Below are 24,298 nucleotides of genomic sequence, written 5' to 3'. Positions count from 1 at the left end.
TGATTGAGCACTGAGGAATCTATTGAAATGATTACATTTTAAAAGATTTATTTATATATTTGAAAGGCAGTGTTAGAGTGAGAAAGGGAGAGACTGATCTTCCTTCTGGTTTGTTCTCCTCCAAAATGGCTGCAATGACTGGGGCTAGACCAGGCTGATCTTGTAAGATAGGAGCTTTTTCCAGATATCACATGGGTTCAGGGGCCCAAGCATTTGGGCAAGCCTTTGCTGCTTTCCCAGACACATTAGCAGGGAGCTGGGTAAGTTTGGAGCATCAATATCTATGACATCTTCCTTGCAGTACAAGGATATAGAGCCCATCTGGCACAATTTACGTCCTATATATATGGGTGGGCCAAGTATAACAGCTTCCAACTCTCAAGGTTTGGACTAGATGGGTTCTGAGGAATCGTGTTATAACAGATATTAATCCATAACTCTTGGTTTAAGCTTTTGTTAGCAGATAATGCTGTGACTACTTTGGGTCTCTGGATTGTCACCAGTGAAGGCATCCAGATTAATAGTAATGAAATCAACAGTCAGCAGAATGGTGTCCAGCTGAACTTAAATGGTTTTTCTTTATTATTGTTAGAATAGTGACCTCCTGCTGTACCCTGGCATCTGGACATAGACAGCAGACATTGGAAGTCATCCCTTTTGCCAAATGGAGTATGCCAAGTTTGGGTATATCATCTATTAAGTAGGCCTTAGTAGCCATTCTCATGTTTTACTGTTCTATATCCATGGCCAAAGTCCTACTAGATAACAAGGTTTGGAGAATCACAGGCTCAAGGTGTGTAGGTGACTGTTTTTCTAGTCTAGCACAATTAATAGAAATCTAATTTAATTTTACTGGCACATAGCAAGGTTCCAAGAGAGGTTATTCCTTGCATCACAGCCCTTGAGAAGCAGTGGATATCACAAATGATCCAGAGGATTTAGAAGGCATATGATCTCCACGAGTGAAGAAGTCACTGAGAGCACTAAGGATAGTGCCTGCAGAATTCAATTTGACTTTTCATTGGAAGGGGGACCATATAAGCTGGACTGATTTGTAGCATCCATGACAATTAATTTTTTAAATGAGGCATGCATTGCACCAAAACCCAGGAAGGACTAAAAGGTATTAGCATTGTATGTTCTTCACAAGTGTGGCAAATAGTCTCATGAAGGGAGGAAGTCATCAATGTGATATATTCTTGTGCTCCTGATAAAAGCTGGGTACAGTTAAATTCTTTGCAAAAATTATGTTTGATGGCCAAGTCAATGAAATGCTCATGTATACCCTAGAAAAAGTGTCTTTCCAAAATGAAGGCAAACTAGACTGAGGAGCTGTTGGAAAAGCTTTGAGCAAAAACACATTTGCCACTTTTGTAATAGTTAAGGCAGGTCATTTATCTACTAAGAGGCATGAGATATGTTAATATTAGATATAAAGTATGGTGGACATAATCGATGGCATATAGCATTAAGATTTTAGTAATCTACCATGAGATGCCATTTACTTTTTTCCAGATTCAACAGGTAAAATTGGGCTGCCAAGTGGGAAACAGCTGGAATAATCACCTTTTTGTTTATTAAGTTTAATGTAATACATTTTAATGCATGAAGACATTGAGTTTCCTTTTATTATGTCATCTTAATTATTTTAGTTTGGGACCTGTGGAGTGTTATTTTCCCTAGTTAAGTTGTAGCTTAACATTTGTATTTTAATAATTACTTGCTGTGTTAGGCCATCTCTCCCACCTGTGGGAATTTTTGAGTACATCTGACTATTGGAAATTTAGGTAATACTATAGTTAAAATGAGATGTACCAAATAAATAATTTTTTTCTTCTGATACATATTTTGGAACTTTTCTAAAATGAAATTGAGCACCCTGTTTAAATTTAGGGGGATTCCCTGGGTAAGACTGTTATTTGAGCCACATTACTGATTTCTTCTATGAAACTCTGTGAATAAGTGCATCTAGAACCTGGAAAAGTTGATGTCTTATGCTGAAGAGACATAAGAATCAATGTCTTTTTATCTTTTTTTAATTATATAATTTACAAATAAGTTTTAGATGACTAAAAGGATGAAATTATGTACTTTTCAGAAATTTATACCTATATACAACTATAATTGATATATTATACATTTTATTTCTTTAGGTTTTTAAGACTTATTAGGGCTGGCACTGTGGTGTGGGCAGAGGCCCACACACTTGGGCCATCTTTTGCTGCTATTTTCCCAGGTTCAATAGCAGGGAGCTGGATCGGGGTGGAGAGACTGGGACACAAACTGGCACAAATATGGGATATCATTCCCATCTAGTAAAACTTGATCAGATAACACTGGTTGCTTCTATTAGTGATAAGTAGCTCAAGCTTGACCTCAAATTTAGTCCTTGTAGGATCCTGAATTAGTTTCAGTCTGTGATCCTCACTCTCTTTATATCTTAGGGACTATATTTTTCATTATTGATTCAGTAAAATCAAGTGTTAGAGCTCCTATTTCTAAGTGCTTGAAATTATAAATGCTGGTCAGAAGGTGTATTTAAGGTTTGGTGCCATGGCTCACTTGGTTAATCCTCCACCTGTGGCACTGGCATCCCATATGGGCACCAGGTTCTAGTCCTGGTTACTCCTCTTCCAGTCCAGCTCTGTGCTGTGGCCAGGGAAGGCAGTGGAGGATGGCCCAAGTGCTTGGGCCCCTGCACCCCCATGAGAGACCAGGAAGATGCACCTGGCTCCTGGCTTTGGATCAATGCAGCGCTGGTGACAGCAGCCATTTGGGGAGTGAACCAGCACAAGGAAGACCTTTCTGTCTCTCTTTTACTGTTTATAACTCTACCTGTCAAATAAAAACAAAGGTATATTTAAAATCAGTGAGAGAAAATGAATTGTAAAAGATCAATCAACAACAATTGAGTGTTGCGTGCTGCCTTCCCACTTTCTTCTCAGGAATCCCCACAGAATTTTCCAGCATAATTCTAAAATCAGCAACTCCTGCTGTCAGAAGTGTGTGGCTACCACTGTGGGGAGCAATAATTTTTAGAAAGGACAAGGGAATTCACTATTTCATGATACTATTCTTGTTTGATGCCTACAACTTCATTTTCTGTTTACATTGTATGATGCTGGGAACTAAGTAATAATTTTATTCTGGGTCTGAGGTGAGGTTATGTAAGATTGAAGTTCAAGACTGAGGTCCTTCAATTTGCAGAATGAAGTCACTGAAAGGCAATTACCAGATAAGTGCTGATATAGGCATTTGCATGGCACAATTCATACACTATACATAGAAAAAATGACCAGTAGCTGTGGGCCAACAGTCAATGGCCCATGAGACCATCACTCAAATCCTCAAGAGTTTGTCTATAATTTCATGGCAATTCTCATTTAGACTAGAAGAGGAGTAAAAGCAGGAGCTCCATGATACCCTAATATTTGTCTCTTGCCTAATTTGTGTCAGAAACCTCTACTTAAGTGCAGTTTTTTTTAAATATAGCTTTGTTAAAAATATACAGATAACTGGATGTGATGGATAGATGAATTCAGGATGTTTTGGGTCAAGAATTTCTAGATAGTGCAGTTTTAAATATTCACAAAGACTTTACAAGGCATTCACCCTGTTTTCCAGCCATATTAATGCACCAAATTATTACTATTTTACTGTAAAATATAATCCATTGATGGTCCACAAATTATTTTAATAGGTAAGATCAAGCATCATTTTAAAATCTAGTATGTTATATACTTGGTACCTGGGCTATGCTTCTGCCCACTGTATTCTTTTTCTCTTTAACTTTTATTTAATAAATATAAATTTCCAAAGTACAGCTTTTGGATTACAATGGCTTCCCCCCCCCCATAACTTCCCTCCCACCTGCAACCCTCCCATCTCTGGCTCCTTCTCCCATTCCATTCACATCAAGATTCATTTTCAATTATCTCTATATACAGAAGATCAATTTAGCATATATTAAGTAAAGATTTCAACAGTTTGCACCCACACAGAAACACAAAGTGTAAAGTACTGTTTGAGTACTAGTTATAGCATTAATTCACATTGAACAACATATTAAGTACAGAAATCTGTCGCTCCCCCTCTTCATGGAGGAATGACACAGGACCCTGCACTGTTCTTTTGTCTGCTTGGCCCTCCCCGGGTTTGCTGCTGGTTCTTCCCGGGTTGGCTACTGTCCCTTCCACCTCCGTGGAAGGGCGGTTCCCCCTGCCACTTTTCCCCACTTCCGCGGGGGAGTGGCACACCGCCGGCCAGCTCTCTCGGGGGCTGCACAGATGTTCCCTCAGATGTTCCCCTTAGATGTTCCTGGTGCATGTTGTCTCTCTCCTCCTTTATAGTTCTCTTCCACCAATCCCAACTCTGCTACCCACACGCCGAGTACGCTTCTCTCCTCCAATCAGGAGCAGGTCCTGCTGTTTATTGGTTGAACTGGAGGCAGCTGTGTAGAAGCTGTTTCTCCCTTCTCAGCGCCATATTGTGGGAGAGCAGATGCATAGAATAAGTCTTAATTCCAGTAACTTAGTCTAGTCCGAGTTGCTCCCCACAGATCCCCCTTTCTTTTTATTTTTGGCATTGATACGCGCCTGTCTTTGGTGCCCCACGGCACACACTCTGCTCTGCTTGCTGGAGTTGCCCACAGGTGCTTACAAGTCCTATCAATCAGGCAAACCGAATCCGGGTCCTCTCTTCGCCATGTTGTGAGGAGGTTTTTAGGCGCTGATGCGTGCCTGAGTTTGGTGCCCTGCAGCGCATGCTCTGCTCTGCTAGAACTGCATGCAGGTGCTTACAAGCCCTATCAGGCAAACCGAATCCAAGCCCTTCTCATTGCCGTCTTGTGGGAGGACTTATTAGTGTTGGTTCGTGCCTATCTTCGGTGACCTGCAGCTCATACTCTGGTCGAGCCGCCTGCTGGTGCTTACCGCCTTACTAATCAGGCAGACCAAATCCAAGCCTTCTCATTGCGGTATTGTGGGGAGACTTATTGATGTTAATTCGTGCCTGTCTTCGGTGACCTGCAGCGCATAAGCTGCTAGCTGCCCGCAGGTGCTCACCACCTCCCTAATCAGGCAGACTGAATCCAAGCTCTCTCATTGCCATGTTGTGGGGAGGCCTTATTTTTCTGTTTCTCTATCTCCAGGCATTCCTATTTCTCCTATTTTACTTCTATCTACCAGCATTCTTATTTCTCTCATTTTACTTCTAAACTTCTGTTTCTCTTATCCCTGTGGCATCCCGGCGCCCGCCCCGAGGCTGCTTCTCCGCACCTCGCCCCACGGCGGCTTCTCCGCTCTGTGCCGCTTCAGCCCGCACTTCTCTCATCTGCACGGCTTCCCGGCGCCTGCCCTGTGGCAGGTTCCCGGCTCTGTGCACATGCTCCGCGGTCTCCGCGCCCCCTTCGCGCCTGCACCACGGCCTCCGCGCCAGTCCCACGTTCCCTATCTATTCACGCCCCGTGCTCTCTCTGCACGCGGCGGCTTCCGCGAGTCACACAGCGTAGCTTACGTTTCCGCCACCACCGGTATTCAGTCCAAGTTCCCCGGACTAACCTGGCAAATTCCAACCTGGTGGCCCACGTCTCTGCCTCTGGTTCCAGATTTTCGCCTTTTGCTCCCCGGGCTGACTTGAAGAATTCCAAGGTGGCTTACGTCTCTGCCTCGGCCTGCACTCGTGGCTTCATCCACCCTAACATTTTTCTCTGCCCGGTATGTTTCCCTAAGTTTTCTTCCAACAATATTCCTACCTCATTTCTCCTGGCCTCTCCCCACAGTCCGTATCCAAGTCTAAGTTTCTTATAGGTTTCACTTTCACTTTCAACCTGCAGTCCGTATCTGAGTCTAAGTTTCTTCTTGCTTTCACTTTAAATCCTAACTTCTTTCCCACAGTCCATATCCGAGTCTAAGCCTAGGCTTTCGATAGCTTCTTCTGGCACCTTTTCTGTCCGGCTTTTCCCTAGGCTCTTTGCTAGTCTCTCTCTCCGGTATTTTCCACTTCTTCCCGTTTCTTCCCTCCTAAGTTTCCTATCTGAGTCATGGCACCATTATGTCGCTCCCCCTCTTCATGGAGGAACGACACAGGACCCTGTGCTGTTCTTTTGTCTGCTCGGCCCTCCCCGGGTTTGCTGCTGGTTCTTCCCGGGTTGGCTACCGTCCCTTCCACCTCTTTATTTTTTTTAATTTTTTTTCCAGTGTGTCTTGGCTTTTCATGCCTAAAATACTCTCATGGGCTCTTCAGCCAGATCCAAATGCCTTAAGGGCTGATTCTGAGGCTAGAGTGCTGTTTAGGACATCTGCCATTTTATGAGTCTGCTGTGTATCCCACTTCCCATGTTGGATAGTTCTCTCCTTTTTAATTCTATCAGTTAATATTAGCAGATACTAGTCTTGCTTATGTGATCCCTTTGACTCTTAATCCTATCATTATGATCAATTGTGAACTGAAATTGATCACTTTGACTAGTGACATGGCATTGTTACATGCCACCTTGGTGGGATTGAATTGGAATCCCCTGGCACGTTTTTAACTCTACCATTTGGGGCAAGTCTGATTGTGCATGTCCCAGATTGTACATCTCCTCCCTCTCTTATTCGCACTCTTATATTTAACAAGGACCACTTTTCAGTTAAAGTTAAACACCCAAGAATAATTGTGTGTTAATTAAAGAGTTCAACCAAAGTATTAAGTAGAACAAAAAAGTACTAAAAGGGATAAAGTATTAAGTTGTTCATCAATAGTTAGGAAAAGGGGTGATCAAGTCACTGTTTCTCAAAGTGTCTGTTTCACTTCAACAGGCTTCCTTTTAGGTGCTTGGTTAGTTGTCACAGATCAGGGAGAACATATGATATTTGTCCCTTTGGGACTTGCTTAATTCACTCAGCATGATGTTTTCCAGATTCCTCCATTTTGTTGCAAATGACCAGATTTCATTGTTTTTGACTGCTATGTAGTATTCTATAGAGTACATGTCCCATAATTTCTTTATCCAGTCTACTGTTGATGGACATTTGGGTTGATTCCAGGTCTTAGCTATTGTGAATTGAGCTGCAATAAACATTATGGTGCAGACATCTTTATTATTTGCCAATTTAATTTCCTTTGAGTAAATTCCAAGGAGTGGGATGGCTGGGTTGAATGGTAGGGTTATATTCAGGATTCTGAGGAATCTCCAGGCTGACTTCCATAGTGGATTGACCAGTTTGCATTCCCACCAACAGTGGGTTAGTGTCCCTTTTTCCCCACATCCTCTCCAGCGTCTGTTGTTGGTAGATTTCTGTATGTGAGCCATTCTAACCAGGGTGAGGTGAAACCTCTAAGGTCTAATTGATAGGCAAAGATTGTGTTTATAGGAGCTTTTTTTCTAAGTTTTTAAAAAAAATTATTTGAAAGTATTGTATATAGAGGAGAGACCCAGAGAGATCTCCCTTCTGCTTGTTCACATCACAGATGGCTGCATTGAGCAGGGCCAGGAAAGAATGAGGTCAGGAACCAAGATCTTCACCTGGATCTCCCACATTGGTAGCATTTGCCCAAGTATTTGGATCATCTTCCATTGCTTTTCTCAGGCCATCAGCAGGAAGCTAGATCAAAAGCAGAAGAGCCAGAACATGAACCAGTGCTCATATGGGGTGCTTGTATTGCAGACGGCAGGTTTACTTGCTATGTGACAATGCTGGCCCTGTTTTATGGGAACTTCGAAATGAAATTTTGAAGTTGTATGCATTGTAGTTTGCATGTAATTCAACTTTCTGCCATACTTACTGATATATATCAGCATTTGATGTAGGACAAATCAGAAAACACAATGGCTTAACAAATAGCCATTTGATTTGCAGTTCTGACTCTGTGTTTTGGGCTGTACTCAGCTGGGCAGTTCCTATGATCAGTCCAGGAGCAGAAATGAGAGTTTAGTCATCTGGGGAACTGATTGAGGCTTCACTTAAGTGTCTGGGGTTTGTGGTGAATCTTGGCTACATATTATCTCTTTTTTTCTTTTTTTGACAGGCAGAGTTAGTGAGAGAGAGAGAGACAGAGAGAAATGCCTTCCTTCCATTGGTTCACCCCCCCAAATGGCTGCTATGGCCAGTATGCTATGCTGATCCAAAGCTAGGAGACAGGCACTTCCTCCTGGTCTCCCATGTGGGTGCAGGGCCCAAGCACTTGGGCCATCCTCCACTGCCTTCCCAGGCCACAGCCGAGAACTGGAGTGGAATAGGAGCAACTGGGTCAGAACCAGCACCCCAACTGAGACTGTCACCCGGAATACCAGTGCCACGGGCAGAGGATTAACCTAGTGAGCCACGGCGCCAGCCTACATACTATCTCTTCAACAGGCAGGCCCCAGGGTTTTTCAGAAGATAACTGTCAGAACAAGAAAATCTGAGAAGGCAAATACTTTACAAATTGTCTATTTCTGGGGCTGGTTCTGTGACATAGCAAGTAAAGACACTGCCTGCAGTGCCAGCATCTCATATGGGTGTCAGTTGATGACTCGGCTGCTCCACTTCTGATCCAGCTCTTTGCTACAGCCTGGGAAAACAGTAGAAGATGGCCCAAGTCCTTTGGCCTCTGCTCCCTTGTGGGAGACCTGAAAGAAGCTCCTGGTTCATATCTTTGGATCTACACAGCTCCAGCCATTGCAGCCATCTGGGGAGTGAACCTGCAGTTTGAAGACCTCTCTTTATTCCTCCTTCTCTCTCTCTCTCTTTTCTCTGCCTCTCCTTCTCTCTTTGTGTAACTCTTTCATATAAATAAATATTTTAACAAATTGTCTATTTCTATCACATTTACTGGTATCTCATGGGGTAAATCAATTGAAATGGTGAAATTCAGGGTCTTTTTCAAAAAGATTTATTTATTCATTTGAAAGAGTTACACACAGAGAGAGGGAGAGGCAGAGAGAGATAGAGAGCTCTTCCATCTGCTGGTTCACTCCCCAGTTGGCTGCAATGGCCAGAGTTGTGCCAATCCAAAGCCAGGGTCCAGGAGATTCTTCTGGGTCTTCCACATGGGTACAGGGGCCCAAGGACTTGGGCCATCTTCTACTGCTTTCCCAGGCCATAGCAGAAAGCTGGATCAGAAGTGGGGCAGCTGGGAATCAAACCAGTGCCTATGTGGGATGCCAGTCTACAGGTGGCAGTTTTACCCGCTAGGCCACAGTGCCAGCCCCAATCCAGGGTTTTGTGAAGGGATGAATACAGGGAAAGGTGCTACTTGGAATCATTACTGGTAAAGTGCACTGCATTAAATATACATTATGTGTATTTGTTAACTTTCTTTAGTATAAACTTTAATAACATAATGTTTATCTCTGATAACCTTATCCATTTGAACACTCAACTTTTCTTTTTCCTTTTACATTATTATTTTACAAAATTTGTAGATAATGCTTTCGTTAAACCAATGATAACTTCTGTTTAATCTCTGCCACTTAATATAGGTGGGTGCATTTTCCTATGTATTTCTATTTTTAGAGGTTTATTCCTCCACAGTGAAGCTGATGTTTTCTTGGTTAATGTATTTATTATTCTTTACTCATTCTATTATATCCTTTTTTTCCCCACTGTTCAGTGCAGAAGGAAACCAGAGGGTTTTTTTTTAAGATTTCATTTATTTATTGAAAGAGTTGCAGAGAGAGAAAGTCTTCTATCTGCTGGCTCACCCTCCAAATTACTGCAAAGGCCAGAGCTCAGCTGATCCAAAGCCAAGACCCAAGAGCTTCTGGGTCTCCCATGCAGGTGCAGTGGCCCAGGGACTTGGACCATGTTCCACTGCTTTCTCAAGACATAGCACAAAGCTAGATTGTATGTTGAGCAGGCAGGACTTGAACCAGACCCCATATGGAATGCTGGCACTGAAGGCAGCAGCTTTACCCATTATGCCACAGCGTTGGCCTCCTGAGTTTTCTTTGAACTCCTGCCATTCACCTCTCTCCCAGGTATGATTCTGGGTCCTCCACATGTTTCTAAGAGGAAAGAAAATTAATATATCACCTGTAAGTGTTTTTTTTGTTTTTAATTATTCCCCAGCTTGTCAGTACTCATTTTTGGTGTTTAATGCTAGTTTATTTATTTTTTTAGATTTTTTTTATTTATTTGAAAGTCAGAGTTACAGAGAGGCAGAGGGGGAGAGAGAGAGAGTCTTGCATCTGCTGGTGCACTCCCCAGTTTGCCACAATGGCCGAAGTTGCACTGGTCCAAAGCTAGAAGTGAAGAGCTTCTTCTGGGTCTCCCACATAGGTTCAGGGGCCCAAGGACTTAGGCCATCTCCTACTGAATCCCCAGGCCATAGCATAGAGCTGGATTGGAAGTGAAGCCACTGGGACTTGAACTGGCACCAATATGGGATGCCAGCACTGAAGGCAGTAGCTTTACCTGCTAGCCACAGTGCCAGTCCCAGTATACTAGTTAATTAAAATGGAAAATATGGGGCTGGCACTGTGGCTCAGTGGGTTAATGCCCTGGTCTAAAGCATCGACTTCCCATATAGGCACCAGTTTGAGACCCGGCTGCTCCACTTCTGCTCCAGCTCTCTACTATGGCCTGGGAAAGCAGTGGAAGATGGCCCAGGTCCTTGCGCCCCTGCACCCATGTGGGAGACCCAGAAGAAGCTCCTGGTTCCTGGCTTCAGATTGGTGCAGTTCCAGCCATTGCAGCCAACTGGGGACTGAACCAGCAGATGGAAGACCTCTCTCTCTTTCTCTGCCTCTCCTCTCTCTGTGTATCTCTGACTTTCAAATAAATAAATAAATCTTTACAAAATTTTAAAATAGAAAAATAAACATAAAATTTGTTATCACAGAATATACAGAAATGAATTATGAATTTGGCATGATTATGAAACATTACTGTCATCTATAATAATGCAGTTTGGTCTCTTGTCTTTCTGTTGCTATTGCAAAATATATATTTGTTACATGAATTGAGTTGAAACTAAGCACAATATGCTACCTTTTTGGGGTCATGTCTGAAACATTCTACACATAGATGATGTACTGAACAGTGTTTTAGTGCTACCTATGAAGTAAACACTTAGCATTCTGCAAGAGGAAGAGTTACCTAGTGCTGGAACACAAATCAGTTAAGTTTGTTTTCAAATTGTTAGAGTAATGGAGTTCTTAATACCTTTGAGAAGTTGAATTGGATTCTGGAATAGGATAAGGAATGTGTGGAGAAAAGAATCTACTGGAGGCTCATTTATTTTTTTAAGATTATTTATTTGAAAGGTGGACTTGCAGAGATTGGGAGAGACAGGGAGACAAAAGGTGATATATTCTATCTACTGTTTCATTCCCCAAATGCCCACAATGGCTGGGACTGGGCCAGGCCAAAGCCAGGAGCCTGGGACTCCATGGGTCTCCCACATTGAATACTCAGGCCATTTTCACTGCTCTTTCAATCAGGTTAGCAGGGAACTAGATTGGAAGTGGAGCAGCAAGGACTCAAGTCCTCTGTTTACATGGGATGCCAGCATTGATGGTGGAGGCTTAGCCTGCTGGATCACAATTCTGGTGACTATTGCAGGTTCTGAAACAAATCTCTAAGCATTTTTCTCAGTGAGTCACAAATGCAGATTGTACTGCAGACATTCCCAGGTTCTCTTTTTGGGCAAATAATTCCATTGCTTTCATTTAATTATGTATAATGTCATTTCAAATGTTTATCATTTGAATGTTTTGGGCAAGTATTTCCATTGCTTTCACTTTAATTAGGTATAATGTTATTTCAATTGTTTATCACTAGAATAATCATAGACAAGGGCAAAAGCTAATTTGTATTCTTTGTCTTACCTGTATTTCCTCTCTTACTTAAAAATATTTATTAGCTTGATAGAGAAAAAAGTTGATGGACTGAGAGATAGAGAGCTTTGACACATTAATTCACTTCCTAGATAACCATACCAAACAGATGGGGCAGGACTGAAGCCAGGATTGAGGAATGGAATCTAGGCCTCCTTCATTGGTGACATCACCATTGCTTCCCCAGGTTTGCATTATCTGGGAGCTAGAAACTAGAGCTGGCATTGGAAATCACAGACACTCTGAGGTGGCATCATAAACAACACTAAGCTAAATGTCTGCCCTGTCTTTTAATATATTTTTCCTCTGACATATTGGAAATGATATGCATGGTGTTTTCCTGGAAATTGTTTTCTGTTCATTCCCATCGTAGTTTCACTGATGGTTTCTTGCCTTTTTTTCTCAATGCTTCTACATACTTCTCCTTAACATTGCCCAGTCAAGAGTCAGTATTGCCCCTCTTCTAGCCTGCTGTGCAATTCCCCTTGACAGATGTGGCCTTTGTGATTTGAACCTCCTGTTTCCCTCCAGCTTGGGCATGTCTCACAGCCTGTAGATCATGGGTTTGACTCTGTTGAATGCTCCGTGTGGCTTTCTAAACACTCCACAAGTCTAATGTGAAACCATATCCTTCCTTTTTTCCTTCATATCCATATACAACTGTCAGTGTTTGTTTTGTGACAGAATTAACATGTTGACTGGAAGTGTATTATTATAGGTGATGACAGCATTTGAAGACCTGGCTGTGTACTTTACATGGGAAGAATGGCAGAAAATGAACAATGCTCAGAAAATCCTGTACAGAGATGTGATGCTGGAGACCTACAGCAGCCTGTTCTCCTTGGGTGAGTGACACCCATCACATGCCCAGTGATAACATTTTCTTGCTATTTGACAAATAAGGGAACACTTTATAATGTTTAATATTGGGCAGGATTAGAAATTGAGTCCATGAATAATCTGAATATCTACCATCTAACAAAAGATTCAAATTGGAACATTTGTTGCATAGCTCCTGAACCAAGTTGTAGTCCTTTAAATAACCCAAGATAGTAATTTTACAAAGTCTTACTTTGTTTCCATTAATAGGGCACTGCATTACCAAACCTGACTTGATCTTCAAGTTGGAGCGAGGAGAAGAGCCATGGATGGTGGATGAATGCTTGAATCTGAGCCTTTCAGGTCAGTCTGCACATGACAGGGAAGCCAAGGCAGAAAGTGTGCAGATGTTGATTGGTGTTCTTTCCATGAATTTCTCTCAAGCCTTACTCCTGATGACAGCTGCTTTTGTGCATCAGACACAGGCATTTAGAGATACCAATATCTTTCTAACTTTTGTTCTTAGTGAAGATGTTCTTTGATTAAAAAAAAAATCCAGTCATTTTCTGATGTTACTAAGGCTTTTATCTAGGTTTGATACATTCCTCCAATTCTAACTTGTCCTTCTCTACACTTTCATACCTTTTCCTTCATGCACTTATTATATTAGTTCCTTCAGTGCTTGTTAATTAGGCAACATACAGAAACTTATTTTTTTAAAATTAATTTTTTTTTTTGACAGGCAGAGTGGGCAGTGAGAGAAAGAGACAGAGAGAAAGGTCTTCCTTTTGCCATTGGTTCACCCTCCAATGGCCACCATGGCCAGTGTGCTGTGGCTGGCACACCATGCTGATCCAAAGCCAGGAGCCAGGTGCTTCTCCTGGTCTCCCATGTGGGTGCAGGGTCCAAGGACCTGGGCCATCCTCCACTGCACTCCTGGGCCACAGCAGAGATCTGGCCTGGAAGAGGGGCAACTGGGACAAAATCCAGCACCCCGACCAGGACTAGAACCTGGTGTGCCAGTGCCGCAGGCGGAGGATTAGCCTATTGAGCTGCCACGCCAGCCTGTTTCTGTTTTTTTTTTTTTTTTTAAGATTTACTTATTTATTTGAAAGTCAGAGAGAGAGAAGAAGGAGAAGCAGAGAGAGAAAGAGAGGTCTTCCATCCACTGGTTCACTTCCCAATTGGCTGTCGTGGCTGGAGCTGTACTGATCTGAAGCTAGGAGCCAGGAGCTTCTTCCAGGTCTCCCATATGAGTACAGGGGTCCAAGGACTTGGGCCATCTTCTACTGCTTTCCCAGGCCATAGCAGAATGCTGGATCAGAAGTGGAGCAGCTAGGACTTAAACTGGTGCCCATAAGTGATGTTGGCACTGCAGGTGGTGGCTTTACCTGCTATGCCACAATGCCAGCCCCCAGAAACTTATTTCTAACTCATTGCTCAGATTGCGTTCCCACTCATGATTTTGCCCAGGCATAGAACTTGCTCAGGACTGAATCAATAAATGTGAACTCTCTCTTTCTTAGTCTCTTTCTTTTCTTTTCCTCTGTGCCTCTCAAATAAATAAGAAAATTATAGTCTGTTGGAGACATTTGAGGAGTGAGCCTATAGTTGGCAAACCTCTGTTTCAGTCTGTCTTTATCTTTCATTCTGTTTCTCTTACTCTCAAGGAAGTAAATAAGCAAATGCTATAAGATGGTCATGTGGCCGGTGCTGTGGCGCAGTGAATTAACACCATAGCCTGAAGCACCAGCATCCCATATGGGCACCAGTTTGAGACCCAGTTGCTCCACTTCTGATCTAGCTCTTGGCTATGGCCTGGGAAAGCAGTAGAGGATGGTCCAAGTCCTTGGTCCCCTGCACCTGAGGGAGACCCAGAAGCAGCTCCTGGCTCCTGGCTTCAGATCAGCACAGTTCTGGCCATTGTGGCCAACTGGGGAGTGAACCATTGGTTGGAAGACCTTACTCTCTTTGCCTCTCCTCTCTCTGTGTAACTCTGACTTTCAAATAAATAAATCTTAAAAAAAAAAAAGATGGTCATGAGTAAACCTCTGTGCTGTGACATCAGAAATTATGAAGCTAGGAATGACACTGTGGTGCAGTGTGTTAAAGCTCCAGCCTGCAACACTAGCATTGCATATTGGTGCCAGTTCAAGTCCCAGCTAGTCCTCTTCTAATCCAGCTCTCTGCTAATGCACCTGAGAAAAGAGCAGAGGTTGGCCCAAATCCTTGGCCCCCTGTACCCATGTGGGAGACAAGAAAGACACTCCTGGCTCCTAACTTCATTTTGGCCCAGCATTGGTTGTTGTTCCCATATGGGGAGTGAACCAGCAGATGGAAGACTTCTCTCTGTCTCTCTCTCTATAATTCTAGCCTTCAAATAAATAAAGTAAATGTTTGAAAAAAGAAATCCTACACTAAGGATGAACTTACATAAAACATGAAAATAAGTGATCCTGGACTCACCAAGAAAGTAATGAGATTTTGAGACCCAAGGTCAAGTAGCCTCGTGGGGTTATGTTGAGTGGCTCAGATTTCTTTTAGGGTGGAGTTTGAAGTATGATTTTTCTCTTATTTTCAGTATCATTGAAAATAAGCAAATAAAAAGATAAGAAAAACATAGGAAAGGAAGCTTTCAGTGAAAATAGGAGGCAACTGATCAAATGCCTCCAGAAATTCAAATTATCACACAGGAATGTTTCTAGAAAGAATTTAGAGGAGGTAACCAGCACTGATGATTTCAGAATGAGTTAGAAACCACTTTTCAAAGAAGATGAGCAATTCCCGGTTTGCAGAAACAAATTCTTCAAACTGATTGGGAGTGTTTAACTAAAGTGGTATTTTGGGAATTTTCTGTACCTGTTGTACTTCTGAGAAGCTGAAGGTGTTGGGTGTCCTTAGGAATTTGGGGAAGCTGTCATAGAGTAAAGACAAAGTAGTTTTTCATTTGAAAAATCCCACAAATGATGTTTACCTAGGAAGACTGAGCATGAGACACTCATAGATTTAAATCCTACTCCTTAAATGTTGTCCTGCTTAAAGTACAGGCACATTTCACTCTTCTCCACCTGCAAGTAAATGATCATTAAAACTTTTTCATGTTTATGGTTGAGATATCAGAGAAGGAAAAAGCACACAATTTTTATAAAAATAAACTGGGAAAAAAGGACAGGGAAAAAAATGGTTGCTAGGTAGTGGGTGAATATTTTTATTAAATATTTGCCCATTCTTTAAAATATTTTATAGTTATTTCATCTTTTGAAAGGCAGAGTGATAGTGAGAGAAGAGAGAGAGAGAAAGAGGTCCTCTATTAGCTCACTTCCCAGATGCCTGCAACACTTAGGTCTAACTAGTCTGAAGCCAAAACTCTAGAATCCCTCTAGTCTTCCCTGGTTTTTCACAGGTTCCCAGGCACATGAACCATTATCTGGTTCCTTCCAGTTTACATAGGCAGAGAGCTGTACTGAAAGCAGAGTAGCCAGGGCTCAAACTGACACTGTTTTGAGATGCAGGTATCCCACACATCATAGCACAAATGTCATTCTACCATCCTTGACAAATTCCCATAGTAAAAAGGATCATGTTTGAACATTGGGAAACCTCATGGTATATTAATGTATTAAGGAGAAAAACCATATAATGGTCACAAATAAGTACCTCATACTGATTTTGTGAACATCTTATGCCACTTGGATAACAAGTAACTTCATTCCCTTTACATTGAGTATGCCAGGAGAAACAGTTACATGTGACTCAGTGACATGATTGCTTTTTTCTCATTTCAGTGGTCATGAAAAGGGATGACCTGATTAGGATCAACCAGAAAAGTCAGGACAAAAATCTGAATCAGGATTTTATGAAAAATAACAAGACATCAGCTCTCAAGAGAATTGAATTAAGAAAAACACTTAGTTTAAATTCAAGCCATGTTCCAACACTGATTATTAAAAAGGGAATGTATTCAGGATTGAAGCCTGAGGAATGCAATAAATGTCACACTGTGTATCCCCCCAGTGGGCCTGATCAACTACAGGCTGGAGAGAAATTTGATAACACTAAGATACCTGGAAAATCTCTCCAGTTCTGTGAGCCTCTTAGCCAGCTTGACAATATTCGCATCATGAAGCAGCCATTTGGACCCACTGGACAAGCAAAAGTCTTCACAAGAAAGATGTTCTGTAAATCTGAGAGGGTTCATATGGCAGAAAACTGTAATAAGTCAACTGTCACTTTTGGAAAAGCAACGCAAATAGAAAAAGCTATCCATGAAAATGCTAGCCTCAATATGCATCAACAAACTCACACAAGAAAGAAATTTTATAAGTACATTATGTATGTTGAACCTGTCATTCACCAGTCACATCTTGCAATAAACCAGAAACTAAATACAAGGGAAAAACTTTACACATGTAAACCTTGTGGAAAATCACTCAGTTTTAATTCACCTTCTGAATGTAATGACTGTGGAAAAGCCTTTAGACAAAATTCAGTCCTCAGGAAACATCAGCAAATTCACACAGGGGAGAAACCTCATGAATGTAGTGACTGTAGAAAAGCCTTTACACAGAAGTCATACCTCATAAACCATCAGCGAATTCACACAAGAGAGAAACTTTATAAATGCCTTAAATGTGGAAAAGGCTTTTTGTGGAAGTCAGACCTCATAGTACACCAGATAATTCACACAGGGGAGAAACCTCATAAATGTAATGAATGCGGAAAAGCCTTTGGACGCAAGTCATCCCTCCTCATACATCAGCGAATTCACACAGGGGAGAAACCTCATAAATGTAATGACTGTGGAAAAGCCTTTGGACACAAGTCAAACCTCATCATACACCAGCGAATTCACACAGGGGAGAAACCTCATAAATGTAATGACTGTGGAAAAGCCTTTGGACAAAAGTCAGGCCTCAGGAAACATCAGCGAATTCACACAGGGGAGAAACCTCATAAATGTAATGGCTGTGGAAAAGCCTTTGGACAAAACTCAGACCTTATCAGACACCAGCAAATTCACACAGGGGAGAAACCTCATAAATGTAATGACTGTGGAAAAGCCTTTCGACGAAAGCCAGACCTGATCATACACCAGCGAATTCACACAGGGGAGAAACCTCATAAATGTAATGACTGTGGAAAAGCCTTTGGACGAAAGCCAGACCTGATCATACACCAGCGAATTCACACAGGGGAGAAACCTCATAAATGTAATGACTGTGGAAAAGCCTTTGGACAAATGTCAGCCCTGCTCATACATCAGCAAATTCACACAGGGGAGAAACCTCATAAATGTAATGACTGTGGAAAAGCCTTTGGACAAATGTCAGGCCTCAGGAAACATCAGCGAATTCACACAGGGGAGAAACCTCATAAATGTAATGACTGTGGAAAAGCCTTTCGACGAAAGCCAGACCTGATCATACACCAGCGAATTCACACAGGGGAGAAACCTCATAAATGTAATGACTGTGGAAAAGCCTTTGGACGAAAGCCAGACCTGATCATACACCAGCGAATTCACACAGGGGAGAAACCTCATAAATGTAATGACTGTGGAAAAGCCTTTGGACACAAGTCATCCCTCCTCATACACCAGCGAATTCACACAGGGGAGAAACCTCATAAATGTAATGACTGTGGAAAAGCCTTTCGACGAAAGCCAGACCTCATCATACACCAGCGAATTCACACAGGGGAGAAACCTCATAAATGTAATGACTGTGGAAAAGCCTTTGGACAAAAGTCACACCTCATCATACACCAGAGAATTCACACAGGGGAGAAATCTCATAAATGTTATGACTGTGGAAAAGCCTTTGGACACAAGTCAGGCCTCAGGAAACATCAGCAAATTCACACAGGGGAGAAACCTCATAATTGTAATGAATGTGGAAAAGCCTTTGGACAAAAGACACACCTCATCGTGCACCAGCAAATTCACACAGGGGAGAAACCTCATAAATGTAATGACTGTGGAAAAACCTTTGGACGAAAGTCAAACCTCATCATACACCAGCGAATTCACACAGGGGAGAAACCTCATAAATGTAATGACTGTGGAAAAGCCTTTTTGTATAAGTTATACTCATATCAAAACAGTTCACACAGGGCAGAAACCTTGTGAATCTAATAAGTGTGGAAAAGCCTTTATAAATCATATGTTATAAATCATAGCTCATATCACACCACAGAATTCACGCCAGGGAGAGACTTTATGAATGCAATGACTGTAGAAAAGCCCTTGGCAATAAGTCACATCTCAGAATGCATCGGAAAATGCACAGGAAGAGAAACCTCTTGGACATAATGACTTCCCATAATTCAGCCCTCATTGCACATCATCTAATTCATATGGGGGAAAACACTTCGGATATAATGCATATGGAAAAGCCTTTATCCATAAGTAACACCTCATAAAACATCAGAATTCACATGGGGGAGAAACCTTATGAATGGAATGAATGTTGGAAAACTCTGCTAAAATCACACAATATAACATCAGAGAATTTATTACATGGTGGAAATCTTGTAATAAATGTGGGAAAGCCTTTTGTCAGAAGGAATACCTCATAACATGTAGATCAAACAAGGGAGAGAACTTAATGAATGTGAAGGACTTTTTCCAAAGTCAACATAACCATGTGACAGAGCCTTTTGCTGGAAATTACATCCCATACAATAGGCACTCCCATAAGGAAGAAAGGTTGGGACCAGCGCTGTGGCACAGTAGGTTAAAGCCCTGGCCTGAAATGCTGGCATACCATGTGGGCACTGGTTCTAGTCCCAGTTGCTCCTCTTCTGATCCAGCTCTCTGCTATGGCCTGGGAAAGTAGTAGAAGATGGCCCTGCACCCACGTGGGAGATCCAGAAGAAGCTCCTGACTCCTGGCTTTGGATCGCTGCAGCTCCAGCCATTTCATCCCTCTGCGGAGTGAACTAGCAGATGGAAGACCTCTTTCTGCTTCTCTGTCTCTCTCTAACTCTGTCTTTCAAATAAATAACATAAATTTTTAAAGAAAATGAAGAAGTTCAGAAATATTATTAGTGTGACAAAAAGCCATTTGTCAGAAATGGCATTATACATCAGAAAATTCACACAAGTGGTTTCTCAGGAGTGTAATGAATGTGGAAGTATATTTTCATAGAATTCAGGCTTGCATAAATATGCAACTCAAAAAAGGCGATATTCTTCAAGTGCAATAGACCTCAAAAAACCATAGCCAGAAATTAAACATCAGGCCGGTGCTGTGGAGCAATAGATTAATCCTCCACCTCCACCTGCTATGCTGGCATCCCATATAGGTGTGAGTTCTAGTCCCAGCTGCCCCTCTTCAATCCAGCTCTCTACTGTGGCCTGGGAAAGCAGTAGAAGACAGCCTAAGTGCTTGGGCCTCTGCACCCACATGGAAGACTAGGAAGAAGCACCTGGCTTCTGGCTTCAGAGCAGTGCATCTCTGGCCACTGTGGCCATTTGAGGAGTGAACCAACAGAAGGAAGACCTTTATCTCTGTCTCTCTCACTGTCTGTAACTCTGTCAAATAAATAAAAATCTTAAAAAAAGAAACATCAACTAACACCAGAGAATTCATACAGTAAAATTTCAATTTAATGAATGTGAAAAATTTTTTCTGCCATTAATCAATTCACATGAAGAGACCCCGAAATGAGAAAACATACATGTATAGAAAAGTCATGTACCATATGTCACCTCTCAATGGTTACCTGACAACTCACAGAAAGAAAAAATCCTATGACTTATTGTAATGGGAAATACCTTTATTATTAGGCAAACTTCCACAGAACATAGCAAGATTACAGAGAGAAGTCCCTGAAGTATAATTTGTTTGGAAGAATTCTTTGGTGGAATCACACCTTAGTGAGTATTGGGCAGTTTTCATAATGAATTGTGACAGAGAGTGGTTAACCGCTCTTCAGAAATTTTTCTCTTATGCAACCGGAACTTTTGGTTTCTCATTATTCTGAGTGGAATCAAGTATATGAACTGAACTGTGCTCTCTTGTGTAAATTTTGTTAATAAATATTTAAAAGTTGAGTAACAGTTATTTCAACAGTTATTTGGAATACCATCTTCATCAATTACAAAGTTACTTGTTTTATAGCTGCTTTTTTGGCCACCCAGGACTCTTTCCCCACATTATTGTAGTGGAAACCAATGATGTGACCATAGGCATATCAAGTGACACATGTTCCAGCCATAATAGGGTACCCCGGCCCTGGATAATAAGTGTTGTGTGCAACACAAGGGAATGAGTGTGTGGTGACCTATATACCCATGAGAAATTTCAACTTATCTGTGTGCACATCTGGATTAGACTCCACTACCCAAGGTCTATTTGAATATGCAAGTAGATGTTGCCACATACATTACTCTCATTCTTTAAAGGGACAACCTGAAACCCTATAAGTTGCAACACTCATCTGAATTTTCCTGTATTACTGAGTGCATAATACCTTTTTCATTCATGATGCCACTTTTCTACTCTTTTTCATTCTATTCCTAATTGCCTTGAGATGAGACAAGAACATGGAATAAAGTCTATCCATGTGGTACCCATTGCAATAGAGAAGCAGGAGCATAAATGTAGTATTTTTTTTTAAAAAAGATTTATTTATTTGAAAGAGTTACATAAAAAGAGCAGAAGCAGAGAGAGAGAATTTTCCATCCAATGGTTCACTCCCCAATTGGCCACAATGGCCAGAACTGTGCTGATCCAAAACCAGGAGCTTCCTCCAGATCTCCCATGTAGGTGCAGGGACCCAAGCACTTGGGCCTTCTACTATTTCTCAGGCCATAGCAGAGAGTTAGATTGGAAGTGGAGCAGCCGGGTCTCAAACCAGCACCCATATGGGATGCCAGCACTTCAGGTCAGGACATTAACCTGCTGTGACACAGTGCTGGCCCCTGTAGTACATTTTTGTATTAATTTAACTTGTAATTTTTTACAACCTTTTTTTGTTGCATTATTCCCTGCTCCTGCAGGTGGCCCTCATTTTTATTGAAAATGTGTACTTTTATTCCTTCCAATTTACAAAGTCCTTTCTGGATTAATATAAATCTGATTTACATTCAGTTAGTGCCTCAGGATACCCTCAGGAGGAACACTTTTCCTAGGTTGCTTGGCTATCCCATGATAACAGGGCTACAAATGCTATGATGCATCTAGCTTCAGTAACTCTTTTATTTCCCATCTAGATAATAGCTGTGCAACTAATCCATTCCACCTCCATTACTACCCATAAGAAATAGCTCTTCATCCCTGTTTAAGTCCCCACAGCTTCTTGCAAGTGTTCATCAAATTAAATCTTATTATAAATAGATTTAATAGAAAATGAATGATGTAGCTGCTGGTAGTTTCAGTGAGGTTGAATGATTTGCTGGACTGCTGTTTTCTCTGGGTTATCTTTCATATTACTTAGAACTAATTTTTCACAATATTACTTGCCTGAGCACTTTTTCCTAGGCTCCCAGCTAAACAGGTGTTTGAAGACTAGATTTACTGTTAATTCTCACTAAGAACAGAGGTCCCACATTGAGAGCACAGATCCTTATGTGGTCCTTGGGACATAGTGAATATTATACCCACTTGATTTAGTACTCAGGCACTGGTTTCCATTGAAGAGAAGAACTCAGCTGAACAGAATATAATTCCCTTCTGATTAAAAAAAGATTTACCATGCCAAACCTGGGTGTGTCACCTTAGGCATACCCTTTACCCTTGAAAACTGAACAGAGCTCTCTGGCCACACCCACTACAAGCCTCTAGAGATTCAGTGAAAGCAGAAAGTCCATTTATCTACAGTCATAATACAATGATAAAAACCGCCAGAAAAAAAAAGAGTATTTCCACAAATGCCAAATGCAAGAATCCAAGAAGCAAGAATAAGGAAAACATCATCATGCTCCCAAAAGAACATGACATTCCAATACTAGGTCATGAAGATGATGAGAGAAGAAATGCAAGAAATAGAACTCAAAAATTTGGTCATAAGATTTCATAGAAGTAAGCAAAAGCAAAGGCACAAACTACTGAAATCCATGAAGGACATGAAAGAAAATCTCTCCCATGAAATAAAAATTATCAGGAGGAATCAAGATGAAATGAATTCAACAGAACATGAAACTGAGATATTAAAAAGAAATCAAAATGAAATGAAGAATTCAATACAACAAATAAAAAATGCAGTGGAGAGCCTTAAAAACAGAATCAGTGAGGCAGAAGAGAGAATACCAGACTTAGTAGACAGAGTACAGGAAAGTATACAGTCAAACCAAACACAAGAACAGGAGATTAGAAATCTAAAAAAGACTGTTGGGAATCTATAGGATACTATAAAAAAAAAAATAAGACCAACATTCTGGTTCTAGGAGTTCCTGCAGGCATGGTGAGAGACAAAGGATTAGAAGGCATTTTTAGTGAAATACTAGCAGAAAATTTTCTGGGTTTGGAAAAAGAAAGAGACATCCAAGTACAGGAAGCAAACAGAACTTTGAATAGACATGATCAGAAAACAACCTTGCCATGACACATTGTAATCAAACTGCCACAGTGAAACAAAAAGAGAAGATTCTAAAATGCATAAGAGAAACATCAGATTACTCTCAGAGGATCTCCAATTAGACTCACAGCAGGTATAATATTTGTCCGCTCTGTCCAAAGAACCACATAAAGGATCTGTGTAGTCCTCAGTATAAATTCAGATTCTCCAGAAATGTCTCTCATAAGGTAACCAGGAACTCCCAAGCTTGTGGCCTCTCCCACTGAGAGTGCTCAAAGTCCCAGTCACACCACAAATCTTCCTACACACCCTCAGTTTTTTATTTTTTCACAGTCCTGCTTCAGAAGTTTCACACAGTCACAAGTTCCTAGTTTCCTGTTATTTTTCCCTACCAGCATCAGGAGTCTCCACTTGGCTGCTTGCCTGGTGTAGACACAAGCTGGCACAGATGTTATGTATGACCAAAATGGCTCCTGCTCTATCAGCTTGCATGCCTTTGTGAGGTGATTGGAGAGAGAGAAACATGTCTGTACTGTCCCTTTTTTTCCTCTCCTCTAGTTTGGCTGGCACACTTTCCCTCAGATATATAAGCCTCATTCCCTCTAGGTTCCTGCCACATTTTTGCTGGTGGCTCAGGCTACTGTGGTCTTGTCTCACCTCACTTTCCAGTTCTAGTGCATAGACTCTCAGCTGTTGGAGTCATGAGCCGTGGGCACCATGCCCTCCATGTGGGTCCACCATGTCCCTCTCATGTCAGTAGAATTTCCTCTGTCATTTTTTCCCTAACTCTTCCCTGAGACTACTCTATTTCCACTTTTTTAAAACTATCTTCTCCTGGGCTAGAGCAGTAAGCTCCCTCCCTACTCCACCATCCCATTATTAGCCCATCTCTATATGATTATGACTCTGTTTCTTCCAAATTACTAATTTATACACCATATAATCAAAATTAAATGTCTTCCATGGAATGCATATTTATTTTGTCATTTACTACTATCACCTGCATGTGTAATGAATAACCCAATTTGTGACATTCCTAACAGGGAAATGATGGGTACCATGGTTTGATTTATAATTGTGTGGTCATCAACTCACTCTAAATGCTGGAAGTTGTCCAAGCAACTGTCATGTGTATAGGATTTGAGTACATTGCAGT

At 41.5% G+C, this 24,298-nt stretch overlaps 1 protein-coding gene across 2 annotated transcripts in view; it reads left to right on the top strand.

The window, feature by feature from the left end:
* Window positions 1–20,677, top strand: part of LOC149119996 (uncharacterized) — a 38,863-nt gene extending 18,186 nt beyond the window's left edge. For both annotated transcript variants that reach the window (XM_089323204.1, XM_089323203.1), the window contains 3 exons: window positions 12,522–12,648; window positions 12,893–12,985; window positions 16,408–20,677. In XM_089323204.1, the coding sequence (XP_089179330.1) occupies window positions 12,525–12,648; window positions 12,893–12,985; window positions 16,408–18,749 (2,559 nt within the window). In that variant the 5' untranslated portion in view covers window positions 12,522–12,524 and the 3' untranslated portion in view covers window positions 18,750–20,677. The remainder of the gene's footprint in view (window positions 1–12,521; window positions 12,649–12,892; window positions 12,986–16,407) is intronic.
* The last annotated feature ends 3,621 nt before the right edge of the window (window positions 20,678–24,298 follow it).

The sequence above is a fragment of the Oryctolagus cuniculus genome, chromosome 21 (genome assembly GCF_051225735.1).
Source record: "Oryctolagus cuniculus isolate XC-2025 breed Fujian yellow rabbit chromosome 21, ASM5122573v1, whole genome shotgun sequence".
In the NCBI taxonomy this organism is placed as follows: domain Eukaryota; kingdom Metazoa; phylum Chordata; class Mammalia; order Lagomorpha; family Leporidae; genus Oryctolagus; species Oryctolagus cuniculus.
The sequence above is the reverse complement of the archived record's forward strand: the minus strand, read 5'-3'. Positions and strand labels throughout refer to the sequence as shown.